This window comes from Camarhynchus parvulus, chromosome 1 (assembly GCF_901933205.1).
Source record: "Camarhynchus parvulus chromosome 1, STF_HiC, whole genome shotgun sequence".
NCBI lineage: Eukaryota > Metazoa > Chordata > Aves > Passeriformes > Thraupidae > Camarhynchus > Camarhynchus parvulus.
The window spans coordinates 20,114,951-20,139,732 of NC_044571.1; the positions used below are offsets into that span (position 1 = coordinate 20,114,951).

The 24,782-nt window shown below is 38.1% G+C and overlaps 1 protein-coding gene across 3 annotated transcripts in view; it reads left to right on the plus strand.

Annotated features, from left to right (window-relative positions):
- MID1 (midline 1) overlaps positions 1-21,175 on the plus strand; it is a 244,596-nt gene extending 223,421 nt beyond the window's left edge. For all 3 annotated transcript variants that reach the window (XM_030946856.1, XM_030946771.1, XM_030946690.1), the window contains exons 7-10: positions 512-655; positions 9,000-9,161; positions 11,174-11,381; positions 12,907-21,175. In XM_030946856.1, coding sequence (XP_030802716.1) covers positions 512-655; positions 9,000-9,161; positions 11,174-11,381; positions 12,907-13,255 — 863 coding nt within the window. In that variant the 3' untranslated portion in view covers positions 13,256-21,175. The remainder of the gene's footprint in view (positions 1-511; positions 656-8,999; positions 9,162-11,173; positions 11,382-12,906) is intronic.
- Positions 21,176-24,782: the final 3,607 nt, after the last annotated feature.

The window sequence follows — 24,782 nt, forward strand, 5'->3', positions numbered from 1 at the left end:
TGTTAATGAATGACAGATCATAGTGCAGCCTAGAGCAGGGCCAGGAAGGATGCACCACCACAATACCACTTATGGCAATCTCTGGTAAGATAGGGTAGGCAAACACTGCTTCCAAAGCAACAGTAAAGAGTGTTGACCCTCCCTCTTGATGTGCTTCAATGAAATTTTGATAAGCTTGGTGAAATGATCAGAACAATCTTAGAAAAAGTAACTTGCCATTGTATCCATCTAATGTGACACAGATACATCACTTGTTCTATGGCATCTGGAACTAAAGCTACTTTAATACAAAATATTTTCAAAATCTGGAGATCCTACGTGTTTATGTTGTTATTAATAATTCCTTCCTAACAGTTAATTGATAATCAAAGTTAGCACTGGAATTAGTGAAAAGTTGTTGAAAAGTCTGTTGGATGATGTCTCTACAATCTCATACATCAACTACACCCCCTAATCTCAGGGGAGAGGGGAAACACTTCACTGACTGTGCCTGCTGTGTTGTACCTCACAGCTCCCAACCCTCCCACCATTCGAGAAGAGCTCTGTACAGCCTCCTATGATACCATTACTGTGCACTGGACTTCAGATGATGAGTTCTGTGTGGTTTCTTATGAGCTGCAATACACCATCTTCACTGGACAAGCCAACGTTGTTAGTGAGTATAAACGTTCTCTTTTCTTGGTGTTCCCTCATGGTTTCTATGAAACCCAAGTGTCTTTAATGATAAATACACTCCTATGTCAAGAACAAAAGGAAAAAATTATTTTCTAGAAGGATTTAAAGCCTAAATTTTCAATCCAAACCAATAATGATTTGAAAAGGCATCCCAAGTCCCTTTTTGGCAGATGTAGCAAGTTCAAAAATCTCAGTTCCACTCTCTGCACTAGTCAGGCTGTGTGCACATGGGAGCCTGTGTTGAACTGGTCATTAGTTAGAACAGCAGCCCCATTGTCATTTATATAAGCTTGACATCTGGACCTTTGTCTGAAATACAGATTAAGTCCTTCCCTCTGATTTTTATTGTCTTCAAGGCTACAAAGCATAGGTCTCACTGAACTACAGGCTAAGTCAGAAAACATCAGTGGAACAACAATTTATAAGTTAACTTGGTTTTATTTAAAATGAGATTAACAAACATTGTATATTTTGTATTATAGCAAATTCTTTATGACTACACTCTATGTTTTGAGTCTGTGACTTTCTTTAATGGCTGAATTTACTTAGATTTTGGATTGCTTTATTGTTAAATAACTTTTCCTCACAGAAAAAAAATATATTGTCTAATCTTTGGTCAGGAAGTCAACGTTTCTGGATTCAGTGTTCTGCAATCATTGGGGTCACTGAATATGAATTTGGAGAAGTCATTCAACTTCTTCCTGGTTGCTGTATATTTAATGGGCATACCAGTAGCTGACATAGACTTGTTTTATTAAACAAGGATTCTGAAATGAGCCAAATCAATCAAAATGTGGAGTTTGTTCAAGTCAACACATATTTAAATAGGGAACTCACCACCACAGGGGGTTGGTGTGTTTTTGAGTTCAAGAGATGCCTGGACAGATCATGCAAGAAAAATACACTGAGAGCAATGAAGTGCAGTGAAGTTGCTCTGGAATTGCCAGAGCTGTAAGCTGTTGATGCCTGGGAGAGCAAGGTGAGAAATGATCAGTGTGTGCTTTCCCTGTTCCTTGAAACCTTTGTACACCCTCATCTTTCCCCAGCATCAAATACCCTGGCCATGCACTGAGCTAGATAGGCTTAGTTGTCACACAGGGCAGAAATGCTTTTCTTCTTGCAAAACGTTTTTATAAGAAAATTTGTTGAGATACTTTGATGAAAATCAGTGCTGTGGGCATGTTTACATGCTTTATGTAAATGGAAAAATGGCATGGTCTATGCCAAGTTTGAGTACTGAGCCAAACTCTCCCACTGACTCGTCTGTTACTGTGTGCACCTCATCCTCTCCATCACTGAGCAGGAGTTTATTTTCCAAGCCATCTGAAAGGACATGTGAGGATTCATGTGCTGGCATCTTAATACCTTTTTTAAGTAGCATACTGTGAATGTATTACAGTATTCAGGACTGACTGAAAAAAGAAGATGGATTATTGAAAATTTGATGAATATTTTGTCAAAACCTCCATTTAGTGTTTCCCTTAAGAGTCTGATTTTGAAGAACACACTGCAAAATTTAAGGCTGTTGGAAAGCCCAAATAAACTTCAACACATGCTTCTACATCTGAGCAAGCTGGATAATAAAAAAGTCTAATAGTAATTTTTCAAAAATTGAAGCAAGGTAGATAAGGAAGGAAAACATTCTCTGATAAATCACTACCAAGCAGAGACGACAATGATAAGCCGGTGTTGCTTGTTTTCTAGTCCATTTTTATCTATGGCTTTATGCTGTGCAAGTCAATTCAATTATTGACTTGCACATTATGTATGAACATGGCATCAGCAAAAGGTGTGCCATTTCCACAGCCTTGGGATGTGGGATTTTACTCCTTGCTTACTAGGGAATAAATAACAAGGTATTTCTATTTTGGGCTGTAGTATAGGTTTCCCATGTGGAGGTGAAAGCTTTGATCTGAAAAACATATATCAATAAGTCTGCTTTCAGGGATGCATTATAATTTTCAAGCATAGCATGAGGTGCTCAGTATGCAGTCTGAACTTTCATATTATCATTTTGCAAAAATAGTTAATTAAAACTTTGAAGAATAAACAAATTAACACTGTAAGAAACTTAGTTTGCAAAATGCTCTGAAGACCTTAAATGAAAGTAAAAAGAAATGAAAGAATGGCTCTTCCTTTTTTTGGTGATATTTTTGGGTTTTATTTTGTTTTGTTTGGATTTTTGTTTTGAGGTTTTTTTAACAGAGCTAATTCTTTTGCAAATATCCTGGTTTAATTGAAAGCTATAATGTTAACCCACATTAAATATGTGCATGTGTAAGTATATGTGAAAGGCCTTTCTAAATGTTGTAAAACCTTTTTTTAAATACCATTATTTACTATAGACTTGAACCCCTCCAATGGTGATCATCCTGCCAACATGCTACAAACCTGCCTGGGTTTCTAAAATATGAAATTCTCCCAGGTCATTCCAAATTACACTGGTATTGGAGATTTACCCACTAATATCATAGAATCATAGGACCACTTAGGTTGGAAAAGACCTCTAAGATCATTGAGTCCATCCATTAACTTAACACTGCTAAGTCCACCACTAAAACATGGTCCTAAATGTCACATTCACATGACTTTTGAATCTCTCCTGGAATGGTGACACCACCATTGCCCCGGACAGGCTGTTCCAATGCTTGATGAGCCTTTCCATGAAGTAATGTTTCCTAATATCGAGTCTAAACCTCCCCTGGTACATCCTGGGACTGTTTCTTCTTGCCCTGTCAATCCCATCCTCAGAACACTGCTTGGATGTTTATTCACTTTGTTACATGCTATACTTGATCCTGCAGAAGGATTTAACATCACACCTGTTACAAATGGCTTTCCAAGGCTGTTCTTAGAATATCACAGTGTACCTTGCTAGTGCTGTTGAACACAGAGAGCTGCTCTCACTGTAAGTGGCATTAACAGGTGCTGCATTGCAGCCTTCATGCTTTAATGAACTGGAGATAGGTTTGTGTTTTGGGTTTTTTTTAATCCTATTTTAGACTTTGGGTTAGCAAAAATTTCCTCGTATTTATGGCATATGCATGCTGTTGCACATAACTGTATTTTAATTTCTCTGTCACATCCCAGAAATTCCCAATGGTATTGTGAGTTGCATATAGCAGATAATGTAAACAGGCTTATGGATTGACTTCAGTTCTGTGGGTTTTTAGCTATGAATTAGTCACCAGGGAGTAGCTCAAGTAGTGCATTAAACCCACAAGCTTTTTCCCTTGAGACAATAGGAATCACTTTGCATACATACCCACCTACTGTGCTAATGGAGGCTGTTATTTTGGTATCTGTTTCTTAAACCACATAGCCAGCCTGACTGCACTTTCCACTCACAGTACATTTCCCCCACCAGAGGCATATATCATCCAGAGATTGCTAAGAATTCAGTAACAAAAACAAGCAATACTATATTTTTTTAGTATACTTTCTATCCAACATAATCAACTATATTCTTTTTTATTAACTGAAAAATTGGAAAGTTAACATTTGATGGCCAAGGTCCAAATAGAGTATTTCATTTGAATTCTATTTCATACAGGAAAGATTATTTCCAAATGCGGCCAAACTTCTTGGCTATTGAATGCTTGGCAGACCTGCTCTGTGCATAAGAGCAACACGGAGCTCTAGATTAAGTAGGCTTTTACTAAAGCAGTTGTCCTCGGAGTTATACCATTTGTGCATTTGCATTTCTGAGAGGCAGCTAATCACCTGCAATCTGAATAGGTAAAAGCTTTTAAAATTACTTTGTCACTAGCTAACTAACATGCATTACAATTTCATTACCGCATTTCAATAGATTTTGAAGTATTCATTGAGTGTGCCCTTTTTTAACACCATGGATTTTTTAAAGTGTGTTTCAGGATGGTTCAAATTTTTCTCTAGCTCTGATGCAAGATTCTTCAGGAAAAATACATCTCTCCCTTCTTGACAAAGAGCAGCAAATCATTCTCTCTTACCTTGTAAATGAAATCAGGGATAATTAGTTCTATAGTCTAATTTCTAAAAAAATCGCTCTGTGGAGGATACAGTGTACTACTGTCAGAACCTTTTCACTGTTACAGGACTTCTCTTCCTTTGAGAGAGGATAAAAGTTTTTGGAAGGACCTAAGACAATTAGGAGCCCAAGCTTCAATGAAAAATTGTGAATTTATGATTCACCAAATAATTTTTTAATATTCTAGACTTTACCTTTTTCTGGAAGTTTTATTTTGATAAAAATAAAATTTAATAAGATTCCTTACAGTCTTCAGATTTCTACTAGAGATTTTAGTGAGAATTTTTAATGGCACAAAAGCAAATTTGGGATAAAACCAGGAAAACTTCTGCATCTTTAAAAGTATAAAAAGTCTGTATTTCTTAAAAAAAAATCAATGTGTTTTTCAGAAATCCTGCATATTTTTTTTTCAGATGGGAATGAAGAGTGGGGGTGGAGAGCTATTTGTTACTTTCACCTACCTTATTTGCTTTACCAATTTGAATTGGTAATAATTTATTTAAATAAAACATTTTACAATAATTAAAATACTCAAGAGATTAAATAACCTTCCCATGACTTTTGTGCTCCTTTTCCAGTTTTCAAGAAAATATATTTTATTAAAATCTATCAGTGTAAATTTTAGGAGGATTTACGCCTTGGGATTTTTCCCATCTGTTTTTTAAAGTGCATCAACAGCCAACACCAGGGAAATAGCTTTACAAATTATTACCTCCAGACTCTGAGAAACTTGTTTTGAAAACTCACACATCCTGTATGGACATCACTGTGCTCACTGCACCCTTCCAGGATGTAATTTAAATTCTCTACATTTTTGTAGGCTACAGTTTTAAAATACATTGTTTTACCATCTGCATAACCCTGTAAAAAGCCCTGGGTTTTTGAAACAAGAAACCTGAATGCAGCCTGGATTAGGAGTGGGTACAATGGGAGACCCTTGGCTCCTGCTGTTGCCCCAGTGAGGACATGTGTACTTTCCTCTTCACCTGCTGCCACCGGCAGGGAACAGAGAGGGCAAACACTTCCCCTGGATGCCAGTGTGATCAGGCTGCTTGTTCATTTCCCTGAACTTCCTTAATCATATTCTTTTGTATTCAGAGAAGAAAGGCTGTCCTGACAGGGCATAACTGGAGACAAATTCCTTTGATGCAGTGACAAATTATTCTTTCATCAGTAAATGCTTAACTTGGCTGCCACAAGTAACTATTCTCCCTTTTGAAGGAGTTTGGACTTGTAGTTTGGCATGATCAATACTTCATTCCCAGGTTTTTGAATCCAAGTACAGTTTAAAGCCTGTTATCAAAGAGCTTACAGTCAGAAAGCACAAGAACGTATCGTTGAGCCCTTTGGTGCATAGGCAAGAGCTGAGCTTTTTAAGCCAACAAGGTTTGTCAAGTAAAATAACCAAGTCAGTCACTGCACATCCAGCATTTATTGCACATCAGTAGTCTGGGATGCCTAAGAGTGGAAGGACAAAGAAAAGAAACCTAAGATGTATTCTGTCATCAAAGAGGATAGTGCTTTCCTCTAGAACATGAGTCAGGTCACGGCCACATTCGGAAATAATCTTTCCTGTATGAAATAGAATTCAAATGAAATACTCTATTTCGACCTAAGCCATCAAATGTTAACTTTCCAATGGCTCTCTCTATTGACTGCACAGAGTGTTTAGGGTAGGTAAGGCCTTCAATGATTATTTGGTATGCATAAATCCACATATCCAGGAGGAGGGGATGAACTTGAGAGGAGACTCATAGCAATGCAACAGTTCCTTTACTGTCCTTTATATACTTATGTGGATCAAAGTTTTATACTTTGTTAAGGAGCAATCAGCCTCTGGAGGGTATTATAAAAAGTGTAATGAAAGTCTTAAAAATGTGCCCATTAGAGAGTTGTAGTGAATAATACAAAACTAGTTTTTAGATGAGTTAGCAAAACTCTGGGCATTTCTGTGTCTGCATAATGGTCAGTTTATATATGGCTTATACATACCACAGAATTTCCTTTCAAAGGGTGGTTGTGGTTGGAGAAGACACTTCTAGGACCACTGTCTGTATCCATCCTGCTTATTGTCATATCCTATTTGGTATCCTATCAGAGGTATTTTAGTTAAAGACTCCTTGATCATATTAAATTCCTTTTAAAACCAGTGCTTAATTTTGTTTTATTTTAACATACTTTAATTTATTTTGCAATAGCACCAGTAAGGGATAGTCTTATGCAAAATCAATGCAAAATCAATGTGGTAGTTCAGGTACAGGAGTGTGGGATTAATATCTGTGGCAAACTGGGAAAAGATGAGATTTCCTCTGAGTAGTCAGTGAAATATTTTATGTCAGGAAGCTGCTTCCTTTATTTTCTTTCTTCCTCATAGGAAACCCATTCACACACAGCCTAAAAAAATACATATAATTTGGTGTGTAGGGCTCAGTGAGAGAAGACATGGAGGGACGTTGCTTTAAGAAGTTCACTACAAGTGGTGGGGTTACCATGGGGTATGAAGCAGGTCCTTTCTCTTCATGACAAAGGCAGATAATTGTTCTATACAATCATATATATTTAAATTATCTACAAATGGGTGACTCATCTCACATCATTTTAGATACCTGAAATTTGAGATCTCACCTATGCTGATCACCTTGGCTTCCTCTGTGGACAAGAAAAGAGAGGCATTTGCAGTTGGTAGGATGTTCACAACTGGGGAACTGAAAGAAACTACTCACTGATTTCTGCCTTTCCTCAGAGCACAGAAAAATAGGTTAGGCATTGTAGCTCTTCATTAGGTGGCAAGATAGTATAAATCTAACCTGAAACTGTCCCACAGTTACCCATTTGTGCAGCAGGATGAATCTCTGTTCTGCCTGCCTCTCAAAAATGCTTTGTACTGCAAGAGAATTTTGAGACACAAACATCATAATGCTTAGATTGAAATTTGGAATTTAAATTCTGTTTCTAATGATCTTTTATTATGAAAAGCACGTATCACATTAGGAAGGAATCTCACTGTATGGCCATGAATTGTCTATGAGTCTGCAAACTCATATCACAGATCTGTTTCTTTCAAGTTTTGTAACCAGTAGCCTTTAAATTTTATTTTACATGAAGTTTTCATATTGTCTGATGTGAAAAGCTGAATTACTACTGAGTTCTAAAAGATTGTCTTCATGAGTGGTTTGCTGTTAGAACATTCATTAAAAGCTGAAAGCTGTCTGTAAATAACAACAGTTTCCATAATGTGTTCTGTGCCCAGTAAAGACAGAGGCCAAGAAGTCTCAGCTTTTCTCTGTTATATTTTCCAACTTTACATATGTGCACACATGCATACACTTCCACTTGCATCTATTTCTGGCTGTAAAACCATATAAAATGTTGTGAATAGATATACTCTTCATAAATGTTAAATTTTTTCTTTATGTAAACATCTACAATAAGAGGCTGCGGAATCCATTAGACCAGGAGCTGTTCCAAATATACAGTGATGGAACTGTATGTATGGGTGATTGACTGCCATTGCATTTGTATCACAGTAGGAAAAACTTACGAAGATTAAAAAGTTCATTTTAATAGGGTATTTTCCTGATTTGTTTATGATATTGGTACTGCCTTATTTTACTTATTTCCTGTGTTATACTTCTGTGATAGGCATCAAATGTAAACCAAATATAAACCAAAAAATGTTTATAAATGGAAAATTTTCCAGCTCTTTCCCAGCTGGCATCTCAGCATGAGGACATAAATCAGAAAGTTGCATCCATTAAATTTACTGGCTTAGATTACTTTCTGGCAAAGTCTGAAGTGCAAGAGCCAAAGGTTTCCCTGAAGCCCATGCTCTACCCTCTTTGGCCTCCCATGATTTGCTTCAGGTTCTGAAGAATGCATACCTGGGGACTGTCAGCAAAGGTGCCTCCCCAGCCCTCCTGGCTTTACTGCTCACGTTCATTTTCTGAGGTTTAAACTGAGTTCATTAATCCAAACAGTAGATTGATGGGATCTCCATAATCCTCCAGTTCTTAAGCAATAAAGAATGCCTTGTGCTGGGATATGAAAAATCTCAGACTGCTAGTGTCTCCACTGAGCCATTTCTTAAATGCCCTCTTTTTATGGTTCACTTCACATAGCAAGAATTTAAAAGGTGCCTTGGCTGTGGGTTAATAAAATGAATTAGTGACTTTAAGTAGTGGCTCAGTAAATATAACAACACTTTAAAAGGTACAGAAGCAAAGCTCATATTGGTCGTTGGGTGCCTGGGAATACTCTAAATGTACCTCTGTGTGTTTTGTATCCTATGACTGATGTGCTCTGTTCAAAATTGCAGGTTTATGCAACTCAGCCGACAGCTGGATGATTGTTCCTAATATCAAACAGAACCACTACACGGTGCACGGGTTACAGAGTGGCACAAAGTACATCTTCATTGTCAAGGCCATCAATCAGGCTGGCAGCCGCAGCAGCGAGCCTGGCAAGCTCAAGACAAACAGTGAGTAACACCAGATCAGGATGCACGGAGTCTTCTCCTTTCTGGCCTTCCTTTTTAGGTCTGATCTTTGGAAAATACAAGGGGACAGAGAAGTTCAACTTTTTTAAGTGGTTTCCAGAATGAAAGCCACTTATTTTATATAATTCAAGACTGCCTTAGTCTTCTGTAGTGCAGAAAATATGTTGGTTTTTTTGAGAGATGTACCTGTAGTTTGATCACTAGAAATACCGCCTAGGAACAAAGCCATCGTACGTGAAATGGTTGAAAATACTCTTTCGTGGTTTTGTTTTAATATCCTCTCTATTTTTTCCCCTCTACAAAGCAAAAACTTTTCTTATGTTTGCAGTGAAACATTTTATTTTTGTGTAGTGTTCATAAGATAATTGCTAGTCTAATTTTATCCTCCAAAATTATCTCTTTTTTCGGACACTGGAGAACTTCTTAGCTTCAACTCCCTCAATTTTTTATGGAGTTCAGCAAGGTGATAGACTAGTCAGAGATCCCACTTCAAAAAAACAATGGTTACTCAAATTATTAGCAGATGTAGAATAGCAATTTTAAGACCAGTTTTCAGCTGTTTTTTCCTCTTGCACAAGCTAATCCTTCAGTCGTGTAGTCATCATGGGCAGTTCTGAGGGCTGGAAGGAAAACACTGGAATTTGTGCGCTGGCATCTTCTGAAACCTGCTTATTGTAGGGGAGGGTTCTTGAAGAGGGGTGATAGTGACTGGTGCAAGAAGGAGTCTGAAGAGAATGGCATGTACACCTTTCTGATTTCCTCCTGTTTGCTATTAACCTGTGACCAGACACAATTTAGTACAGAGAAGCATCCTTCAGATACTGCTCCAGCACACAAAGGCTCTAAGCAGTCAGAAAGGCAGGCAGGAGGTTATGTTACTGCTGTCAGGTAGTAAGAAATAGTCCCCAAATACTTTGCAAAGGGTTTATTCTATGTTTGGTCATAATATGTAGTTAAATGCACATTTCAAAAGTAGATAACCCTGAACAGTCTACATCTTATTTTAAGTACATGTGCCAGTGCCTCACACAGGCTTCATGAGAGATCTAATTTAAATTTTCTGTGCATGCCATCAAATCATCTGATTACATGTTTTTCCCTTTGGTATGCAAGACAGAAGAGAAAAGTGCTTTGCTGGACCACTTGTGGAGTTGTACTTTTCTGGTTGTCTCTTGGTGGAGGTAAATGATCGTTCTGCTTTCTGACACAATGAGCAAGCCTGTCAGAATTGTGGTGGGCTTTGTATATCTAGAAGGTTTGGTTTACCAAAAAGCTTCCTGTTATTGTCTACAAACCTTGTGCTACAGCCGAAGATACTTGCCAAGAGCAACAGCCTGAGTAATGTTATTGCACCATACTATTTGGACCAAGTTACAGTTCACTTCCTTCCTTTTAACGCACAGTATCCAGCACCACATGGGCATCCTTCCAAAGCAATCCTGAATTGTTGACTGTGCTTGTTACAAATAAAGCTGTCAGTGAACAAAGAGACAAGTCTAGTTCTTCTTATATTCAAACTCATTTTGTGGGATTTGAAAACATACTTTTTGTAGGAATGATGAAGATGTTATTATGGAGCTTTGCCCCTAGAGAATTAATTGAACACAAGTTATTCTAAATCTAATATGCTGTGAAAAAAGCAACCCTCAGACCTTTATTAGCACGTATATTGGTTTCAATTACATGCAAGAATTAGAGTATTCTGGTTACCTCTAGGTCGGAGATAATGGACATGATGATTATGCAGGGCTCTTTTCAGGGATTATCAACACGGGGAAGTTAGCGCACAATGAAGTTGACAGTGAACTGACAATGCAATAGAAACTAGCTATTGCAGGGAGCTGGATAGGTTAGTCTGTCTCAAGAATGCTTGAGAGGAGGAAATTAATATGGTTGTGTAATCCTGTGGGCTTCTTAGAGGCTTGCTAATCCACTCTCCTTTTAAAAATCAAAGCCAAACCATTCTTCTGTCATCATTGTCTCTGCATCTCTAGGTCAGCCATTTAAACTGGACCCCAAATCTGCTCATAGAAAATTGAAAGTGTCTCATGATAACTTGACAGTGGAACGGGATGAAACATCATCCAAGAAGAGTCACACACCAGAGCGATTCACGAGCCAGGGGAGCTACGGGGTAGCGGGCAACGTGTTCATCGACAGCGGGCGGCACTACTGGGAAGTGGTGATAAGCGGGAGCACGTGGTACGTATAATAAAATATAGGGGAAAAGAAGCGCTGGTTCCCAACACACAGGTGCTGGCACAGTTTCTCTGACAGAAACCAGTAGCAGAGACATCAGGAGCAGTATAAGAGCAGGCCAAGCACGTATTTTCGGACTCCAGAAATAAACTTGTCAGATTATGCATCTTTGTATTTAGCAGCCTTCACTGGACTTTTACTCCACAGCTAGGGTTGGCTGTTTTTTGAACCCACATACAACATATATTAAGATTTTTTTTTTTTTAATTTGAGGGATGGAAAACTTTCATCTTGTTTACACAGAGATAACTTTGTAAATGTGATCATTTCTCTACTAAATGTAAAAGATTTTCTGTCCTTCACAATGAAAAAAATAAATAAAACTGAGGGCAACTTGATGATCCAGTTTAACAGGGGCAGAGTCAGATTTGCTTTTGGGAAGGGGACATGAAGCAGCAGAGCTGTAGGTCTGTGCCCCAGGGAATGAAGCAAGGGGCAGGAAACAGAAGACTGCTTTCCTTCACTTCTGAATGATCCTCTGTGTCATACGGGGATGTATTTCAGAGGGCCTTTAGTCAGTGGAAGAGATGTTATCCTTTGGTATTCAAAGACATCATGATGAAAGTTAATGGAGTGGAAAAATCAGTGGGGTCTTCAGGTATTTCCCACTGTCTCAAAGAAGTAAAATGCTGTTTGTCTGTGCCAGTGCTAAGGAAGGAGGGAAAAAATTTATGGCAGATTAATCTCTGTTGGTTGAAAGTCCAACAAATACTGCAGTGTCTCTAGAACGTGAGGAACTTTTACATTTCTGTTATATATGACAAATCAGGTATTTTTCCTCAGTATCCTTTAATGAGAATATTTTCACAATCCTTCTGCCCTGCACATCTTGCCATAAATTATGGTTTGTGGAGCAAATGTCTTCACCTACAGTTGCTTAGCTTGGCCTGAAACCCAGTCTCAAAAATGTTCATTTGAATCTGAAAACCACACCAACATCTGGCAAAACATATTTGAAAATGGCAAAATGGGGGGGGGGGGGGGGGGAGAGATGTTTAATGTGTCCTTTGGGGTTTATTCTTGCATTCCTTCTTCGGGGCCACATATTAAAGGAGCAAGGAGAGATCAGATTAGCTGACAGATAGCAGTGTATTTTAAAATCAATGAATTCCTCTGTATTCATCTGTTGGAAATGGAAATTTGAGGTCCAGTGGTTTAAACCCTGTGTTGCTGAGTATTCAACAATCTTCCTTTTCAATACCAGAGGCAGGACCTCAAAAAAATTGCCATAGCTGCCAAACTAGAAATAATACCATGAGTTTCCCTGACCTCTCAGACCCAAAAGAGAGACAAAGCATCAATTAAGCCTGAGCAGATGTTGTGGTGAGATGTTGTTTAATTAGAGCTTAACTCAGGGCAGTAAGAGGCGGGGGCATTCCAGCGAGTCCTCTGGGCTAGCGTTTGACTTCACTGAGAGACAAAATGGCAGGAAGCATTTGTTTCCTTGAGATGTTCTTTTGTTTTGCAGGTATGCTATTGGCATTTCCTACAAGTCAGCACCGAAGCACGAGTGGATTGGAAAGAATTCTGCCTCCTGGGTGCTCTGCCGCTGCAATAACACGTGGGTGGTGCGGCACAACAGCAAAGAAATCCCCATCGAGCCCGCGCCTCACCTCCGGAGGGTCGGGATTTTGCTGGACTACGACAACGGTTCCCTTGCCTTTTATGATGCTTTGAACTCCCTCCACCTTTACACTTTTGACATTACATTTGGCCAGCCAGTGTGCCCCACGTTCACGGTGTGGAATAAATGTTTGACCATTATAACTGGCTTGCCTATCCCTGACCACCTAGACTCCTCCGAGCAGCTCGCGTGACTGCTGAAAGCCAAAAGGTAGGAGGGCCCATCTTCCCAGGGTGGCCAGGCGGGGCCACCAGGAGCTCACCCGGAGCTGGAGGATCCATGTGGCATCCCAGACAATGCTGCCAAATTTGGGCAAAACTGACAAGGAGAGAAAATCTCTTCCTGTGTATTTTGTACTGAAGGACAAGAAGTGGCTTTAATAATAACTTAGAACTTTTTTTTTTTCAGTTGGTTTTCTTTGGTTGGTTTTTGTATTTCATCTCTTACAGGAAGATTTATAAATTATTTATAAAAATGAAAAAAAAAAAGAAAAATGAAAGCCTAGTATGGACATCTGGGAAATGACTTCTTGTTTTTTTTGGGAGGGGGGTTTTTTGCACATTGATGGTCCTGTTAATTAAAGTTTCATCAGCCTTTTGAATAATTTTATTTTACAGTGGATAATAGAAGAAAATTGGAAAGATGAAAACTGCATAGTGGACAAGTCAGTATACTGCAGGTTTTACTTGTACCAACATTAGTGGTCTCATTACCAGCCTTGTTGAGTGTGAGAGCTCTCAATTTCTACTTTGCACATGGGAATGTGCAGACCAAAAGAACAAAAATAAGCAAGCGAGGAAGTGGAGCTCGCCAACACAGCAAAAGAATAAAGTTTAATTTACTTCTGTTCACAGGGCAATGCTCTCTCTGTTCATAAAAAACATGCGGAATATCTCCTAGAAATGTGAGTGGATAAATCATCTGGTGATTTATTTTATTGATGGTAATATTCCCATCTACCAGTGCTTCACTTTCATCTTTGGGAAACATTATAGAATCACTGAGGATGTGGAATACTGATACCATCTCTGAGAATCAGCAGCACTGGAGGAGAGCAGCCAATCCAAGGCCTGACTGTAGACTAATTTGATAAAGCACGGCATCATTTAAGGATTGATTGTAATGGAAGATGTCACGGTTCTGATGGCAGACCTGTGAATGCTTATTGCTGATTTTACAAGGTTCAACATAGCAAGCCCAGCCAACCACTCGGAAGTGAGACATGCGCCACTTTACCATTGGTTTTAAATTAAACACAAATGTTTCATTGTCATACACTGTGTAGTGTCTACAACAAAGCAAGGAAATCTGTTTTGCATGAGCTGTATGGAGAAACACTGCAGCTGGAGTTTGCTCATAGTTATCATTGTTCCAGGTTGTTTGGGAAAGCACAGTTCACTTTGTGAATGAAAAGTAAAGAGTAAGCTTTCAGCAGCAGTAGAAATCTGCATAGGGAGACCCTATGTTCATCCTGGTGTTGGTAGAAGAGCTTCAGTGGTGGCAATAGAAGTTCTATGTACTTTATCTCAGAGCTGAATCAGGTGCATTTCTTCCTCTTTCCCTTTACAGATAAAAGCTTTTTGTAATTATTGCAACGCTTATGTATAAATGATCATTTTGGGAGATGATTGAGGCATATGACAACTTTAAAAGAATGGTTTTCCTGCAGTGTTTTGTTGTTACTATGCAAGTGGTGAATACTGCCTGTGTAGAGAAAAGATAAATTGAATATCAGCTTTAAAGATTTTCTCGATAATTTATAACCATGCTTTAGGTATCTTTTGAAAAAGATGCTTTAATGCACTTTGTTCAGTAATGGGTCCAAAATAAAATGGTCCCAAGCTCAGCTTCAGGTTTTTTAAATACTGATTCTCCAGGTACAAAGCTCTACTACAGTTTGCCTTATGGTTGTATCAAAAATCTATAAACAAGATGAAGAGAATATGTACATGCCTGTTTGTTGTTTTTTTTTTTTAATAGAAAGTAAATGCCTTTCCATGTTTCTTTGATTTCCCTTTACATGCCCTGCTAACTGCTGAATTAAATGGAGAAAAATCTGGCAGTGCATTGCTGATACCATGGCTTTCAGCTGGGCAACGTCCCATAGTTCACAGGTAGGAGCCACTGATCTTTCCCAAGTAGACATAAAAAGACAAAGTGTGTACATATAGTGAACCTCACTGTTTATCATAGTGTCATTAATAATCAAGAAACACATACCCTCAAAAATGAAAAAGTAAATCAGTCCCCAAGCATCTGGGTACAATGCTACTGGTACAATCTGATATACAATGCCCAGATGACCTGGCCTGGGATGTTTGGGAGCTAGCTGAGATGGTATGACAATTTTGAAAATGAGTTGATAGAAAATGTCTGATGCAAAGCAGTGATAAAAGGATGCATGGAGAAAGGACTTTTATTCTAGGGTTATTGCCAAGTTTTTGCCTAAAAGGAAAGAGTGATTTACCAAAGTACATGTAGCAAGGCTGTGTGTCTTCTCTTTTGCAAGAAATATTAGATCTAGAAGCTGATTTCAGTAGTGGATAAACTGAAAACACTGCTCAGTGTTTGCTTATTTAATGTTGGCAGAGATTGAGCTGGATGGAAATAATACCATGAATTTGGAGAGGTCCCAAATGATTTCACATATTTTCATTGTAAAGATAGAGCATGAGTCTAAAGACAGATTGTGGTTTTGGCCAAGGGAAAAAGGATGGTCTTTCATCTACAGACCTTGCTGTACCATCTTTATTTTAACACAGAATACTTCATTTGGAGCTAAGCCACATTTCTCCAATGTCCGATTAACTCAGTCAGTACTCTTTGTGCACATATGTTTGTGTATATATGTGCACATATGTATGGGTATACACACACCAGCATATGCACAAATACAGTGTGTAATTTGTGTATACACACACATATGTATATGCACAGACAAAGTGACAGCAATTAGTCAGGTGTTCCTTTTTTGCTTGTTTCTTGGAAAATTTCGTATTCTGTATGACAATCAGGAAACAAGTTTGCTATGAAAAGTATTCTTCTGGACAATTTCTAACAAACAAAATCTGTTTATTTTACAATACTTGATTCAATACTTGATTCAATGCCTGATTAATCAATAAAAACTTCCATTTGAAAATGTAGCTTCTGTGGTCTGTGGCATTTTGCATGGTCCATAGTAATGAATTGAAATCTGGGGGAACAAGTAATCCTTGTATAAAAATAAAATATGGTACTTTAATGTAGCATGCGGTCTTAGATGAGGATTTTTCCCTTTTTTTGAAAGTTTTGTGACTAGGAATGAGGTAACATTATATAATGCTGTGTTTAACAAATGCAGATTTTTGAGGAATAATCTGCTGAGATGCAAGCAATGAAAGTGGTAGGTAAAGCCTGTGTTGGTATAATGATTGTTTCAAAAGTGTACTTAAAACCCAGTTAAGGGTTCAGCAGAATTAGAGCAAACAATAGCACAATCTCTTTAGGAGATGGTAACAGCTCAGAGTAGTGTCGAGCTTGAGGAAATGGAAGGGTGGGGGACTATTTTTCTCTGAGACCAGATAAGATTTTCCACGTGTTTGGCTTTTATGTGTTAATGCACACCTAATAGGGAAAAAAAATCATGCTGAAATGGGCTATGTGTCATAAATTATTTAGTAGACTGTCTCCAGTCTACTGTATTTTCCCATTGTTGGCTTTCAGAGAGCAATAAAGTTGCTGTTTTTTCTGCCATTAGTTTATTTTGTATGAGTTTGGGGTATCCCATTTTTCAATTGCTCAACAAAGAAACTCTCAGTTAGCAGAGGGTCCCAAGGGTAGGAGACATAAAAGTCTCTCGGTCTGGGTACACTGTGAAAAGCAGGAAATCTGCAAGTACAGGTGAAAACACATTTTTCATTATTTTAGCAATAGTAGGTCACTAAACACCAGTATGCATCATCTGTTTTAGTCCCGTGTCTTAATTGCAAACACTATATTCTTTACACATTAGAAAACACCACAGGACACTATTGAAAGCACAAATTTAAATGTCAGCTCATTAACCAGTTCATTTTGAGATGGCCAGACTTTATAGCTGAAGGACTGTGGGAGATTCCATTAAAATATTATTTAATAATACAGTAAATATTTCTTTTTTAACTGTTCTTATAAAACAGATGTCTAGTAGTTAGCAGATTCTGCTTTTAGCTGCAGCAGCACAATTTTCAGATAAGCCCATGAAACAAAACAAAGTGAGGATTGCTAGTGGCTCTCATCTGTGTCACCAAAACTGAGGGTATTCATTTTAGTTGGAAAGGCTGCTTTAGTTTGATGTTGAGGAGTGAAGAGGAGCTGACCCACACAGGAAGTACACACCAGTACCTCGGTTACTGGCCAGGGCACACCTGGCCTGAAGGCCTTCAGTGGGGCAGCTTTGGGAAGCTGGTGATGAACAAAAATATGCACAAGTTGCTTATGGAGTGATGTGCTGGGAGTTTAACTGTTACACCATTTCTCATGTATTTTCACATACTAATCTTTGTAATACTGGAAGTGTGTCTTGAGATAGAGGGATGTAAAATACAGTATTTTCCTGTCTTACTGAGTTGCTTGCCCATATAGAATGGAGCACAATGTTTTTGTCTTCTCCACATTGAGGAAAATTCCACTCGCTTCCAAGTGCTGATGTTGAGCTATTTGTATTTAATATGCTTTCTGAAATTAAACAAACCCTCTTTACATTTTAACTATTGATTTAGTACTTGATAGAGTAAAAAATTAAGAGACTAAAGAGCAATGATGTTAACAATGCTTTCAGTGTGGGCTAGACCCTTGGTTTGGACTGTGATGTTTAGGGCATCTGTGTACATAAATCAAATCTCTGTGCCAGAACACATTAAATTGTCATTCATGTGGGAGTTGAACAGTGCAGGTGCAAGTGTTTTCTTCTGAGGTAGGCTTTTGCTTAACTCCACTCTTTGAGTGGAATATTCTGTTTCTTTTTTTTTTTTAATTGGTTTTCTGATTCAAGTGCAGGCCCAGTTAATGAGACTGTAAATAATACAATCATTCATCATGTTACTAATTTTAGCAAGCCCTGCCATACCATGTGCCTCTGGCAGGTTGCTGAACACCTCAGCTGCAATCTTAACCTTTACAACCTTACCTCCAACATGAGGACTGATGCTTAAGATGTTGACCAAGTGTATAACTTTCCCAGGTAGAATTCATCCTGCTTTGAGTAAGGAACTCCAGCACAAATCATGATACCAGTTAAAGGTGAGGGACACATATATTGCACAAGGGTGATATAGGAAAGATATGGGCTAGAAAACCATCACTCTTGAGGCAGTTCTGGTTTAGAAGTGCAACAATATATTAGCAAGTCGTGAAGTCTTCTACTACAGTGTGATCAACAGTGGCATTATTACTGCTGCCTGAGAGAGGAATGGAGTAGCAAAAGAGGGAGTTCTGGAGCAAAGCTGAGAGAGATCACTCAGAATGACAGGGCAGCTGAAAACCTGCCACCACTGCCTTCCTTGGCACCATGCTGCAGCTCTCAAAGCAAGCCTGCACCTATTCATCCTTTTGTTCCAGCTCAGCCTCAACCCACATTCCCAAATGACAGGAAAAATAATATTGCAATTACATATTTGAAAGCCTAACCTGAATAAAAGCAGCAGGGCAGGGATGACAGCCCCGGGCCTTGATCCTCCTTTATTCACCCAGATTTTTACATCTGTTGACTTCAAAGGAGATAGTCCTGATTTACTCAGAGGTAGGTACAAGCCCATGAATCTTCACTTTCCAAAGAGTCAAACCCAAGTGGAGCAGGAGCCCCTGTGAGAACAGCTCAGACTTCCCAGTAAATCATGTCTTTGGAGAAAGCACTTTAGCTGCTAGCAAAACTGCAGTTTCTCATGAGCTGTTTCCCAGGGCCAGCACAGGTGTGTTTTAAAATGTCTGGTTCCTTTAAAATGTATGGCTTAGTAACATTCTTCTTGGGTGAATTGTTCAGGCAATGCTTTGCCGTTTCCTCCAAGTGTGGGAACAATTCTCTTAGCAGGTGCTGTGTTACTTTTATAAAATCTTGAGATTCACAAGTTATGATATAATGCTCTAGCATAAGACTATTGTTCTTGGACTTCCATTTAAAAAGAGATAATAGCTAAAAAGCTTAGAAGTCTGCTTCCTTTAACTGTCCTAAGTTATATAGTTATTTGAATTCATGGAGATATTTCCTCTTAAGGAATAGCACCTCATTTCTTGTTAATACACATGGACAGATAGTAATTAGGAGTATTCCTGAAAATTATGAACCCTTACAATAGTTTATAATCAAACCTTTAGAAGGCAGCAAATGGAGGCTTTGTGTTTTTTATAGTCATTGAACAGGAAAAAAACAGCTATAGCTGTTTAGATCACTGAAAGGTAACAAATGACAGCTAACTGCTACATGACAGGATGGGAAAAGTTTTCATTAGCAATTTTTTACTTCACCCTCATTTTTATTTTACTTGGAAAACAGACAATTCCACTTGAAAATGTTTCTCTTATATTCTTCTATTTCTTCACCTTTCTTTTGTTTTCAGTCTTATTTTTAACTTTTAAATATTAGAGAGGCAAGAAGTGTGAGTCTCAAAAATTTTGGCTTTATTTTTTTATTTTCTTTAAAATTACCATTTTCAGGATGTGGACAATTAATTAAATGAGAAGTCAAAATACTAATGCAATATGGTAACTTGAATGTTGAGAATATTTTTGAAGCATAATTTAAAGGAGGAATGCAGACAAACCTGTCACTCTTCTACAATTACTGAATTATTTGGTTTCATTATTCTGGGCTTAATAGCATTTCTCTCTAATTGAAACAGCACTAGGAGACCTGATTAAGGAGCACAAGCAGAGAGATAGTAGATTATTTTAGGATAACCCTGGAACCAGCTCCCTTTAATAGCAGTAATTTATATACTCAACCTCATTAATGTCAGCTTGGGGGTTTGGGGGTTCTTTTTTAATTATTAAATTGTATGTCCTCACTAACAGTATTCATAGCCCAGAAGTATGTGTCTTTCTTTGGAAGCATAGATTTCAATCCCTTATTCTATTGGGATTCTATTCGCTTATGGAATAGCAAAAAGTCCTCCCTGTGGCAGGTGTGAAGGTGGTGCCAACATAGTGAGAACATCTCCCACCAGCAGAGGATTGTTTGATCTATATTTCTGTTGTCTTGTTTATGCAAGTAGTAGTGGTGGCCAGAGGATGAAGTAGATTCATCCAGATTTGTTGGTATAGGAAGATGTGAAAAGCCTCTGTTACACTAATATTTACAACCAGTGGCACACACAACCCAGAATTAGAAATGAGCAAATTGAGATTTGTTCCTTTATACAATCAGTCACATTTTCTTTTAATTTCTTCTAGTGACTGTGGCCTCTGTCTCAATTTTTCCATCAGTTTACGTCCACATGCTCCTTGAACACTTCTTAAAGTTGGTGGGGGTTTTTTACATATTAGGTTTTCATCAAACAAACATTTTTTTAAAACAAACCTTGCTGATGTAATGTCAGCAGGTTATGCTAGACAGTGGAGATGAGGAACGATTTAGGACCCAGAACAAGTACAAATTGAGTTCAGAACAGAATAATACTGTTTCTCTTCTAACAGTGTAGTCATAGAATTACTACATTGCATATATTTAGACAAACAGGGTTTATTATTAAGAAAGTGCCTTAAGTTATGCTGTAAATTCTAAAAGATGTAAAATTTGAGAAAATTAGGGTAAACCTTTGAATTACACACACAAAAAGAAAAGAAAAAAGTTATTTCTTCACTATCAATAATTCGTATTTTCCTACTTCCTTCCATGGGAGGGATGAAACAGGAATGATTTGTCTTTCCATTTTTATGAAGTCACTGCTCCATATTAGTGTTACTTGGAAATCTCTCAGGATGGAGAAATTTCATGTGAACAAGAACAGCATTCTCAATAATCTTGAAGTCTGCATAAGCCATTAGCCAGTTTTAAGGCTGGCAGTTACTCATCAAGTTATGAGTGCTTTCATGTGTATTTAACTGTGCCAGTAGAAACATGTAGCAAAAAAAAAAAAAAAAAAAAAAAAAAGAAATTGATCAATCAGCTACAAAGCTCTTACTTGGGATAGGGAAAGGAAAATATTTTCATGGACCTGTACTCGTGCTCGTTCTCATGCACAGAGAAGCCCTAAGCCCTGACAACCTTTTATCTGTGTTTGGAATTCCAAAGCTCTGTAAATCATGCTGAGGGTCTGGTTGGTGTATATGAGTACAACTGACCCCAGTGTCCCCACTGTCCCAGTTATTCCGGCTTCCCCGCAAGCAGAAGGAGAAGCAAGCCAGCTCCCAAAGGTCTTCATCTTTAATTCTTCCCTGACATTTCTCATGGCAGGAAGAGTAAAGGCACAGGATGGCCGCATCTGTGTGGCAACAGAATTACACTATGAAGTTTTAAGCAGGCTTCTCAAGGATAGGACCCTAAGCCACAGAAAGAGAGGCTGAACTGGCTCCAGTAACAAGGTCCAGACATTTCTTAAGTAGCTTCTCCACCTTCTGCCATATTCAGGAAAGGAAAGGGAAATCTGCTGCAGGACAGGCTATGTGAATGGCACATTTTCTAAAGGCATGTCCAAAAGGATCAAAGGGAAAGTTTTAACTGTCATTCATCCCCATAGGAAGGTCTGCATAAGGAGGATGGATACATTTTTCCATGTTCCCATGGAAGAATGGAAAGCTGCCTCCTTATATGTCAGGTTTGGCAGTGCTTGTGGGCAGGCAGCTGCTCATTTCATTTGAACAGTGAAAAATAATTTTCCCACAATTTTTCTTCTCGTTCTCCTAGAAGTTTGACAAATGGGAAGAAAACATTGTCAAATCTCATTGCATGAAGGCTCATATCACCAATCTTCATTGTCAAAGAGAAGAAAATGCAAAAACTAACAAAGGAAAAAAAAACTAAAGAAAATGCAACAAAACCTCTGTGTGCAAAACTTTTATTTGTTACAATTGACATATCTGACATACTTTTAATCTGCTACCATTAAAACAGCAGCAGATTAAAAGTATGATTAAAAAGCAGATTAATAAAAACAAAGTGGAGGATTTATCATGGCGGGAACTCTGACAGTGAAAGAGAGACATAGAAGTTAAAGGTAGAAAGAACATCCCTGGGAAATACACCTAGGAAGGTAAAACTAGAAAGCATTGCAGTGAGTCTGGTAGATGCTCATCTGGAAGACAGCAAAATTCTGGTCTAAAAGAAAGATGATATTCAATAACACAGGATCAGAAAAAGGGTCATCTTAAGAGAAAGCCAAGGAAGAGCTTAGGTGATAAGGGGAGATGTAAACGTGGCAGTGTTACCATTACTGTCTGAATAGAGATAACAAAGTGGTTGTGCTTTTAAACATATGATTAGGGATGGCCCCAGGAAAGGAGAGTCACAGTTCCGAACAAAAGTTAAAATTGGTACAAGAATAAATTCAGTCAGCTCTTTTATGAACAGTTAGATCTATAGAAATCAAGAAGTTTACTTTTTGGGATGGCAAGAGGAATAAAGAAACCTTGCTGATTCGAGAAATTTTGTGTGTGAAATTAATCACACTTCAGTCTAAATGAGCAAGTATTAGTCACCGAGGTATAGGCATGTTTTCTAGGCATCTTCCATAAAGAATGGGAAACAAATAGCACCTGCAAATGTTCTTTCCAGGTATTCTAGCCACCTAACTCAGAACAGGGAGAATCTCACTCCACACCTGAACTTTTGCCATTGGGCCTATGAGGAGTCACAGACAGCTAGAGTGTATTTGGTATCTGTCTTTTAGATAGCTGAAGTCAGATCAAGTGACTACCACTCTATATATTTAGAAAATGGTATATTGACATTTTTATAGTGGTGATTACAGAGTGAATCCATTTCTTTGGATATAATACAGGAATTTATAGACAGCTCCTGTCTTAAAATCCTTACTATGCTGAAGTACGAAGGCAATTTTTCACTGGCCTCAGTGAAGCCTACATTTTGCCTCTTAAATATGAATCAGGTGAAATATTGTAGGTCAAAGTCATATTAAATCTCTCAAAGACATCTCTTGACAAGGAGTGTTCTAGCCACTGAGCCCTGTTTCTTCAAAAGAAGACATTTATAATAATGCTTCAGTAAAATGGCCATTCAGGCAGCATCAACTAATAAATAAACTTTTATTTGACTACAAAAGAACTGGCTTGAGATTTTATGTGCTCATATGCATTCTATTGCACTGATCCTGTGCACAAGTATTTTGGATTCTAAATTGATTTGCTTACCCTATGCTGAAAAATGCTACACATTAATAGTATTTCCTGGGACAAATGATTTGGTTAAGGAGCTAGGAGCTCCTCAGCAAAACTGTCTTCTAACAGAGAAGCAGCCAACAGCTAAAAGAAATGCATGAGATAGCTGAGAAGTGCTGGCTTTTTAACATATCAGTTGGATGCTGAGGTCAAAAATACTTGGTTTTTATGTTATTTATTTAAATCTTCTGCAAAGGAAATGGGGCTGGTTCTCTGAAGGATAACTGGAAAGCCTTTTGATATTCATAGTATTCATTGTTTTGGATGGCTGCCTTCCAGAAAATGAGAAGAAAAATATATTCTGTAGATGGATGTAAATATCCCTTTTCCAGGGTTTTAACTTAGAATCACCTCTCTATATTGTATAGGTCACTTTCAGAGGTTTCATTTTATCTATTTCTAAACAGCATGAGTATTTATCTAATGATGCTGTGGTGAGGAATGCTTCATTCTTCAGGTTAATAGAGTGCACAGTTGAAAAAAAAAACCTTCACATGCAAAGTATTGTTAACTGCTTGTTCATAAAAGGGAAGGAAATGACTCAGGCTGAAGAAATTTTAAAGTTAACATTGTTGATGCTCTTCAGGCTGAAAGAAAAAGAATTCTCAAATAAAAGGTGAAAGTTTCTGCAGGAAGCATTTTCTGTTGGGGAAAGGATTAACAATCCAGGAAGGTCAAATAAGGAAAACTGTCAGAAAATCACTCAAACTAGGGAAATATTTTGCAAAAGGTGTGACACAGAGGGAGTTGGTGGGGTTAAAGTCATGGTGAAAGGTGACTGAGATAGCCTGGTGTGCTTTGGAGGGACTTTGTGAGGATTTCTATTCACAGAGAATATGGGAATAGCTTGTGAAACTGCACTCGCCCATACTGCTTAGGGGTCTGGGAGCTGGAAGCAACATCAGAAAATAATGGAACTGAAATACAAATCAAGAAAGAAGGAACTGGGAACAGAAAATAGCACAACATGGAAAACTTCTGTAAAATGAGTCTTCTTATTGTTGGATTTGTAACATTGATGAGTATTGAAATGGAGACAGCTTTCAAATTGTAACTTATTTTCACAGGTTGTGCCAACATGGTTCATTACTTTTGTTAATTTGAATTATTTTAACAAAAATGTTCCTCTGTTTCTGGTGCCTAAATCTCTATATGCCTACAATCTTAATTTATGTGCAAGCAAGACCTTACATCCTTAGGTATCTCCCAATCCATAGAAGCATGGATTTAGTCCTATCCCCTCATAAAATTTGGGCTCTTCCACCAGCATGGTAAAGAATGTGGAGACACATTTTTCTGTCTCTAGTTGAAACAGCCAAAGTTTTTTGGTAAATGATGTAACTTGATAGGTACTGGGGCCTCTTGGTTTG